Source organism: Cydia splendana, chromosome 4 (genome assembly GCF_910591565.1).
Source record: "Cydia splendana chromosome 4, ilCydSple1.2, whole genome shotgun sequence".
NCBI lineage: Eukaryota > Metazoa > Arthropoda > Insecta > Lepidoptera > Tortricidae > Cydia > Cydia splendana.
Genome location: NC_085963.1, coordinates 13,037,632 through 13,047,323, shown reverse-complemented (window position 1 = coordinate 13,047,323; position 9,692 = coordinate 13,037,632). Strand labels below are relative to the sequence as shown.

Below are 9,692 nucleotides of genomic sequence, written 5' to 3'. Positions count from 1 at the left end.
GTCACTTTTTTACATTCTATCAATAACAATAAGGATATTTGGACTGGGTCCCACAGTAACAACATCGCCATCAAAAAAAAAATTGCACTACAGTAACAATAAAAAGATGTTTTTTTAGGGTTCCGTACCCACAGGGTAAAACGGGACCCTATTACTAAGACTCCGCTGTCCGTCCGTCCGTCCGTCCGTCCGTCCGTCTGTCACCAGGCTGTATCTCAGGAACCGTGATAGCTAGACAGTTGAAATTTTCACAGATGATGTATTTCTGTTGCCGCTATAACAACAAATACTAAAAACAGAATAAAATAAAGATTTAAGTGGGGCTCCCATACAACAAACGTGATTTTTGACCGAAGTTAAGCAACGTCGGGCGGGGTTAGTACTTGGATGGGTGACCGTTTTTTTTTGCCGTTTTTTTGCATTATGGTACGGAACCCTTCGTGCGCGAGTCCGACTCGCACTTGCCCGGTTTTTTTAGCTGGCTGGTGGTACTGGACTCTGAAACTAGGCGAATTCCAAAACAGTTTATAGGACATTTTATTTATTAAATATGATCAGGAATATACTGTCAAAAGCTCTCGGGTTCCTCGTGGGCATGTTGTATATTATTTCGATAATGGCGATTGTGCAATCTGCCACAGTTTTACGAATTTTTATAGATGACACTACTGATGTTCACGGTCGGGTGTCACCCCTAAACGGCCGCCCCCGCCGCCCCCCCCCCCCCCTAGCTACGCCACTGCAGCCGTATAAGGCATTTTTTTTCAATCGTGCAGTTTATGAATCAAAATAATATATCAAATGTATTTATACTACATATATATAGCTCAAACAGATTAGGCAGTGTTTTCGATTAAAGCTCCTAGCCAGCGTGATTTTTACCGACAACATCGTCATATTTGAATCAATTTAAACAAAACCTTAACAAGTTATGACAAGTTATATATAGTAGATTGTTAACCAAGGGTTGAAAGGCACCCATTTCTGTCGAGGTAGTTTGGCGCTCGAACGCAGTGAGAGCGCCAATAGTCCGAGACGGAAATGGTGCCTTTCACCCGAGTTAAACACTCTACTTTTCATATCGAATGCGAGGAAACCAAGCAAGACAAGGCAATTTCGCAAAATCAGTAATTGAAGTACCTAATAGACCTACGGCCATGTTTTTTTCCCTTAGGACTTACTTGCAATCGGAGACTTTACATGTGTGAAGATTAATAACCCCTAGCGAAAATCATTTAGATTGCAATATTTACGAGAACTCACATTTTTTAACAAATTGCAGTAATTTTAAAATTATTAGTTCATTACAGTTTGAAAATCAGCGGGATTGCCTCTTACTTTTTAATTTAATACTTTTTCGTTCTAAAAGCCGCAACGGACTACCGGACCGCACCACGTAATAACATAATAAAAGTATTTTAAATGTTAAATAACAATTTAATTAATAATATAAGAAATTTTTATGTTGTATTCATTTTTTTTTCATGAATATAGTGCTAAATAACTTTAAAAACCAATTTAATATCGTACAAACGTTTAACTGTGGCTGTATAAGATTCTGCCTTTGCTCATTTACGCAAGTGTAAGGTTTAAAAAAATATTTTTGGTGTATTCCTTTTGGTTCCCGCCTTATAAAATCGAGTAAATAGAATTCAACGAAAGAAATCAAGAACAATTTTTTGTTTTTACAATTAACTTACATCATTTTTTATAAAAAAATGATCAACGTGGGATTAGTAAAATGAAACAATTACCAATTGTTCCAAATAAAGACACTATTTTTCCATTTTGTTCCCACCCAGTTGTTCGTGGGACGGGGACGCAGAGGAGTACACCACTTTTCTGCGCTAGAGCATAAACGTATCACTTTCTGCGCACCTTTTAGAACAACAACGACCCACTTTCAGAGCATGAGACATGAAAAATAATTTATTTACAGAACAAAGAACAGTTGCACATTATCTCTCTATTATCTCCCATCTTTTGTATTCTTTGTCGGCTTGCCCTTCGGCAAAGGCCTCCTCCAACCTTCTCCATTCTCTCCGATCTATTGCCACTCTACTCCAGGTACGGCCAGCTACCTTCGCGATGTCATCGTCCCATCTCATTAGAGGTTTCTTCGCCTTTTCTTTTTCATCTCTTGGGTACCATTGGGTGACTCGCTTGCTCCATTTGTCTGTGCCTCGGATGATATGGCCAGCCCATTTCCATTTGAGTCTTTTAATTTTTGTGGCAATGTCTTGGACTTTCGTCCTATTCCTAATTAGGGTGTTTCGTAGCCGGTCAGTCTTACGTACACCTATCATGCTCCTTTCCATAACAAGTTATATACCTAAACCTACCTCAAGAATCACTCTACTGATAGATGTCATAGAATCATAGATGAATATCGTGTAAAAATCCGTTCAGTAGTTTTTGAGTTTTGGAGTAGTTTTATAAGATGTAGTGAATTGTCGTTTTCCCCTAGATTTGCGGATGCTAGGTTGCGTGACAGTCGTGCACGTAGCGATTAACTCCCGTGGGAGTGAAATGGACTTTAGCTCCCGCTGCACTTGCATGAAAAAGCACGCTTACTGCGCAAGTTTGACGAAAAAAAAATTTGCTAATAAAGATTTCTTTCTTCTTCTTTTTCTGCCTTAAGGAATAAAATGAGGCTTTCCAGTTGCACCATTCCACTAAGCCGGGGTTAAGCGGTTAAACCGTTAACTCAGTGTCAAATTGTACTGGTAACCATGGTAACTCTTGGTTTAACCGGTTAACTCCGGGTTATTGGAATGGTGCAAGTGGCCTTAATAGATTTTTCTTAATTTTAGCATCGGTAGAATGGACTTGCGATTGGCCTTTCTGTACTTAGGTGATAGGTAGCAACTGACCAGCACAGTATGCGTTATTCCACAAAACTCTGTAAAGTTTCACCTATTCGGAAAACGGCTTTTCTTCCATGCCATGAAGGGATCAAAGTGGCAGTTTTCGTCCTTGCTATTAGGAGGAACCAACGTGGTACTTTTCTGTTCTAGGACATATATTAACGTCATGCGAAAAGCAGTAGGTATGTGTCACATGTATGGAGTGGCATAATTATTTCCACCTTTGGCGTTAACACTTGAATCCCTCAATACGCTCAGGATTTAATGTACGCCCTCGCCGTAAATATGTATGTCATTTTGCTCCCTCATTTTGTTGTGTGACAATCTACTATTGAAGAGTATTAAAAAAAAAATTCCATTCTTTGATGTAATTGTAAACTTTGTTTTGATCGATATTGAACAAAATTATTAAGCTGCTATAACTTGTCTTGAAAGCCAGATAAGGGAAGTTGCGTAAACTTGGGTAATTCCATGCGTCGCAGGTCGCAGTTTTGCAACGACTGCTGCCGCGCCGCGGCCGTCGCCTCAGGCGGCGCGTCGCCGGTGTCGGACACCGGACACCGTCTGCCATTACGTATCTCATATGGGAGTTCATCAACTAAGAAGACCTAATATAATATAAATAAATGTTTCAAATTTGAATCATTATTTAACCGGTACCTACCACCTTATCAAGTGGATAAGGAGATGGGTCTCGAGATCGAGATAAAAACATTTTTATTCTCAGGTCATAATCGTAAATTTGATCGGCGCTGGCGGCAAATCGCTGCGGCACCCTGGACATCGTCTCCGGGTAGGAGGGTCAGTCAGCATGCGTGGAAGATAAATTCGTCGTTTTGGTGCGTGCGTGTAGCGCGGCGGGGGCGGCGCGGGGAGGCGGGCGCGGCGCCGGGCCGCGGAGGCTGCTGCGCTCAGAGCACCTGCGCCCGCGCTCCGTAGCGCCGCACGTCGCGTGCTCAGTCCCCGCGCCCGCGTCCCGCGCCGCGTAGCGTCGCGACGCCACCCACGGTACGTAACGCCGGCGCGTCGGGGTCGGCCGGCCGCGCGTCCACCACTGCGCCGCGCCAGCGCCGCTTGTTGGCGCACTCGGCTGCCGCCGGCCGGTTTTGTAATTTCGCCGGGTGGGCCGTGACGTCACGATACTAGTTTGACGCGTGTGCGTGACGGCCTGCGCCAGGACGCCCGCGCCGCCGCCGCCCCCGATCAACCAGACCAGTGCTATGACGTGTTGCTGCTCTCGAAAGTGTCTCGTGGTGCTCGCGGTTCATAATACTCCTCAGATCGTCGTCGTCAGATGCTTACCCTTCACGGGTTCTCGAGATGCATTCAGAAACTAAAAATCCTCCTTGTTTTGATTCGGATCGGTAGGAATGGTCGTCGATTTCCAATAAGCACTCTTATGAGATTAACAAATATAAATATTCTTAATTTTTAAACCGAAGTAAAAAGGCTGCGATATCCATGTGTAACGAGCGTGTGTGCTGTACGTGTAGCTACATAGGTATGTCCGCGCAGCAGGCCATATTTGCCAGCGTGTGTGAGTGAATTACGTTCATTTCTTGCTGTATCGATATGCCGGCGAGCTTCGTGCATGCTGAGAGTGTGTGCGACCCGCACACTGGCGAGGCTTGGCGGCTCCGCGGCAAAGCCTTTTTGTAATTTTATTTTTCCTCCTGCAGAGAGGCAATGGCGCTTGCCTGAGCAGGCATTACTGGTGGTACCTAATGGCAAGGTCGCCGTCTTGGAATTTCAGAAAGTAAAATGACTAGGCTCCGACATTAACGAGAACTCGATAACACATTCGGGTGAATTCAAATTCAGTGTAGTGCATTAACACGATCATAATATGTTACAAATTGGTACAAACAAATAAACCAAAACATCGATCGAAATCATTAGGTAGGTACTTTAACTTCATAGTCATTAAATAGTTCAAACATTTAGCTAAATATATATCCTACCTGCTAATAAGTATATTATATATAATCTATGTATATTCTGCAAATAATCATTCTGGATTCTTATAAGTGCAAGGCAACCATATCAGGTAGACAGACAAAGGGAATTTTAAATCGAGAAAATACAGAAACTGACCGATTCACTACCATTCCACTCGAACTGCCAGCAACGCATATTCTCTTTCCTTTTCGCACGATGGCAGCCTCCCGGCTGCATCGAGAGGGCAATATTTATCTTTTTATGTAAGTAAGTAGAGGTAGTATCCCTTACGATAATGAAACTTCGTTTTATCTTCCAATATGTAATAATGAACAATGGGTGTATATTTTTTCTATTCACGCCCTCATCACAATTTTGGATCGGGACACGTACCTAGGTAGTTATTTTTGTTTGCTTCAGTTTGCTTCAATGAACTTATCTAATACGCGGTAATCTCATCGGATTCCAGTTTGGAAGTCCGGTTGTATCGAACGAGTTTACATTTTGGCGTACACAATAAAATGTAACCTGATGTATTAGGTGCATACTGTTGTTGTTTGACAGGCACGTGGTACAATAGTTACCAGTTTGTACCGTACGGGCGCGGTGGTCTGAGCGGCCGAGGGCGGCTTCTGAACGAGTTCGGGCGCTTCGGCGTCAGGTGCCTCGATACCAGTTCTTCTAACTGGACTCACATCAGCTGTTGCCGTGTCACCCTTAACTCAACCGTATGCAATCTCGATTGTTACCTATGAACTCTGTGAAAATGAAGCGTTCTGATTTCGTCGTTTTTGATGTTCTGTCAAAACAACGTCCTTTTATGCATTGTTTCGTTTTATTTCTTTGCTATAATTTAAGTTTATTTTGTTCAGTAGCTGGTGTAGTTCTTCGCTTGTGTCTGAAACATATCGTGATTTCTCTGTTAAGTTTCTGAACAAAAGAGTTCAACGCGTCACTGAAGCACAGGTCACGTCACACTACTGGTCTTTAATAACAAACCTAAAAATTAGCAGTTTACGCACTCCTAACTACCTAATAATGAAATACAAGAAGACTATAACATTAATTACAAGTGTTCTAAATATATCATAGACTTTAGTTTTCCAAGCAGACTTATCCAATGTGGGAAATTATTTCAGAAGTTGAAATTGGGGGAGTCAAATTGTTACGCGGGGTGCTGGTGAGTGGGGCCTCCCGCGCGGCCTCCCCCCGAGGCGCCATGTCCGCCGTGTCGCCGGTGCCGCTGGTGCCGGAGCGCAGCCCCCCCGCCTCGCCGGCCTCTGCGCCGCGCTCGCCCGCGCCCGCGCACGCCGTGCTCGCCACCATGACGCCCGTGCAGCCCGCGCACGCGCACCACGCGCACCACCCGCACCCCCACGACTACTACCCGCACAAAGTCGAGATGGACTCCGACGACGGGTACCCACCCGAGGCGCACTCCTACCGGCACTCGCCGCACGAGCTCGCCGCGTACGCGCCCGACAACAAAGTGCCCGTGCAGCCGGACGTGTACGACCAGGGCATGGAGTCCATAGACGAGAAGACGCCGATTGATCTCATTTACGAAGACGAGAAACAGACTGTAATATATACGACGACGCCGGACCAGAAGCGCGTGGAGATGATCAGCGGGCAGTTGGAAGACGGGCAGCTGGTGGACGGCGGCGTGTCGGTGGTGGTCGGCGCGCCCGGGCAGGGCACGGTGCTGGTGCTGGCCGACCACGTCGTCGATGAGCTCGGACAGGTCATCACGATACCCAGGTCAGTTTATGATTTTTATACCTCACTCAAATTATTGTACTGCTCAGTAATGCTGATAATTTGTTCAAGTTTCATAAAAAATCACCTTATCTGGACGCTTTACTTAAAATTTGTATCTTATAACTCGGATACAATAGAATCATGAAGGCGAGTCAAATTATAAATACTTTTATGTGATGCAATTTTCATTAAATTTAAGTCAGCCTTACGAAGGCCAGTCAGATAACTTAAAAACAACGTCGAATATGAGAGGCAGTTTTAATTGAGAACGCGAGATGTTCATCTTTGCGAGGATAAGTATTAAGGAAAACAATAGATACCTATACACACGGCAGGCCGCGTCGACCACGGTTTATAGCCCGTTCTCAAATTTCGAATAACATAAGATTAACTCTAAATAGTCGTGGTTACGTCGTATTTTATTGCCTAGATTTATGAGACGGCATCGAAATATCGCGTTGCCAGGTGTCTTAACAGATTCAAGATGGGAAATTCCATCTCAGCGGATACAACTGAGTAGGTATAAAGTAAAATAAAACTTTTAATTTATTACAAGTTATTTATCTCGCTGCAATTTGGTATGCTTAATGTAAATTGCTTTTTTTTATTGGAACAGGGCATGGGTCTTAACAAACATTAAGCTCAGTGTGAAATCCATACTTTGAAATATGTTTGTTTATTTATGGCTAAATAATCATTTCATTATATTTATGCACAGTGTTGAAAATAAAAATTACATCGGCTTCCTTTTGTAAATTGTGATTGATTTAGGATGTCTAAGATAGGTCATGTTTTCCTTTGAGTAAATTAAAATAGGTATGAGAAGTTGAAGTAAAATAGGTATGACATTGTGAAGAAAAGATCAAACTATCCGTTTGTATTTATTTATTTATTCGTTTGGCATTATGACTCGTTCTACAGTTTTATTTAAAGATTAATTCATTCGTCTTGGTTCTTCATCCGTTTGTATCGATACGGATTTTCTGACGTTTCGTTTTTTGGAAAATGTTCAAAATAGTAGAATTTAATTGCCATAAAGTGTGCCGTTAGGGTTAGGGTTACCAGATGACAGGAATTTTCCTGACATGTCAGGAATTTTGGCCTTTTGTCAGGAATGGGGACGGAACACGAAAATGTCAGGAATTTTTAGAATTGATAGACTTTTTTATAAAGTACCTTTTTATTTACTTAAATTAATCCAAATTTAATAAAACTTAAATTAATAAAACGCGGCTCAATCAGGTGGCCATCGACTTAAATTAATACAAATACTTCTCAATCGGGTGGCCGTCAGGAAATTCTAAATTTGTATCTGGTAACCCTAGTTAGGGTCTATGGTAATATTGGTAATGATAACGACTCAACGAAGTATTATATTCTTACATTTTTAAGCGAAGCTTATTGCGAGGTCTACAGCTAGGGTTGCCAGATCGAAAGGCGCTATTATCGGGAAAAAATATATTTTTTTCGGGATTTTGGGACTTAAGTCGGGAAAAAAAGACATTCAAATTAAAGTAATTGTATTAAAAACAACGATATTTTACATTATTGGCACTACGTAAGCTACGCGCTCGACGCGGATCGCTCGCCCGCTCGACGACAGTTCGGAACATGAAATTATTGCTTTACAACGTGAAGCTGTTTTTCGTGACAATTTTCCCTTCGTCGGGAATCGGGAACACATGCTAAAAATCGGGAGAATCCCGCCAAATCCCGACCATCTGGCAACCCTATCTACAGCTCACAGAGTCACTAGTTTAATTGTTTACACTCTGAAAATATAAATTTTCTACCTCATATTACTGACGACTAGGTATACCTACATTGCTGACATGACAGCAGTAATAGGATAAGGATAGAGAGGAGGATAGTAATAGGATCATCGCCCTTCTATATTAGTAGCTACAGAACTTAAACAAATAACAGACTAATCACTTTGGCATACTTGTTCAGTCAGTTACTTTTAACAAACGTGTTTTCCAGAATCAGCATCTATATTTTACGGGTTATTTAGCACAGGTTGCACTGATAACGATCGCAGGTGTGATGTGTGTGTGTGACATTGCGCAGTCAGGCGGCGCAACTTCGTGTTAGGTACTAGGAGGTAACAAGAAGCTCGTTAATTGTCAATTTACCTTAGAGCATTAGCAAACTGGAGAAATAATCAGCGTGCCCATTTAAAAAGTAATTAGAGTCAATAACAAAAATGTAATACGCCAGCTTATTATATGCAGTTGAAATGAATGTTAGTTGCATGCGATGGAAAGGCCTCGCTTATTATGTATGCAGGCTAGTGATACCGATGCGAGATTAAGGCTTTAGAGCCGGGCAATTAAGTACCCTTTAGCAACTTCCGCGTTTTGGAGATTGCTTGCAGGTAAGTATTAAAGGTGAGCGCCGGGACAGACAGCATTCAGCCCGTGATTAATTGACAATGAAGCACGACGACCGGAGTAGTAATCACAAAAACTTTCTGCCCTGTCTAGACATTTGTCATAATCATAAAACAAAATGTTACAGGCAAATAGTTGAGGTTCCATTTCACTACGGCCATCTTGTATTTAAGGGTATTTAGACTATTTAGAGTTACACCAAGCTGACTCTGCACAGTCTATGTAATGAATGACAAAGTGTGGAAGTGTCAACATAAACGTTATATTTGTATGAAAATATGACCTTTATAATGTCACGTCCACACTTTGTGTTGTCAAAGTCTGTCAAAATCTATGAAACCACCAAGCTATAGTTTTTAAGCCAAGGTGCAGGGGACTAGGGGTAGTAAATTCAGGGCTTAGGTTAGGGACTTGGCTTTCGTTGAGATCGGATAACTTTATTACAGTAAAAGCTAGTGAGTCTCGGCTGCCAATTTTACATCACTACGCCGTATAAAACAAAGTCCCCCGCCGCGTCTGTCTGTTTAGTTCAGTGAAATTAGCTAAAATTACGGCATAATTAAAAGAAGACTTTTTTTAATTGGGATATGTACGTTGTCGACCGAGGTTATTTTTCATCAACCCTCCCCTCCCCTCCCCCCTCTGCGTCACTCCCCCACACCCCCGCAAAGGGTCCAAAACCTAGTTTTTCTCAATTTTTAAGAAAACCGTTCTAGTTACAGAAAAAGGGTGT

At 42.4% G+C, this 9,692-nt stretch overlaps 1 protein-coding gene across 3 annotated transcripts in view; it reads left to right on the top strand.

The window, feature by feature from the left end:
• The first annotated feature begins 3,709 nt into the window (after window positions 1-3,709).
• LOC134789920 (protein grainyhead) overlaps window positions 3,710-9,692 on the top strand; it is a 163,348-nt gene continuing 157,365 nt past the window's right edge. Inside the window, exons 1-2 of one of the 3 annotated variants that reach the window (XM_063760613.1) lie at window positions 3,710-3,875; window positions 5,945-6,566. In XM_063760613.1, coding sequence (XP_063616683.1) covers window positions 6,025-6,566 — 542 coding nt within the window. In that variant the 5' untranslated portion in view covers window positions 3,710-3,875; window positions 5,945-6,024. The remainder of the gene's footprint in view (window positions 3,876-5,944; window positions 6,567-9,692) is intronic. The other 2 variants (XM_063760615.1, XM_063760614.1) reach the window with 2 other exon arrangements.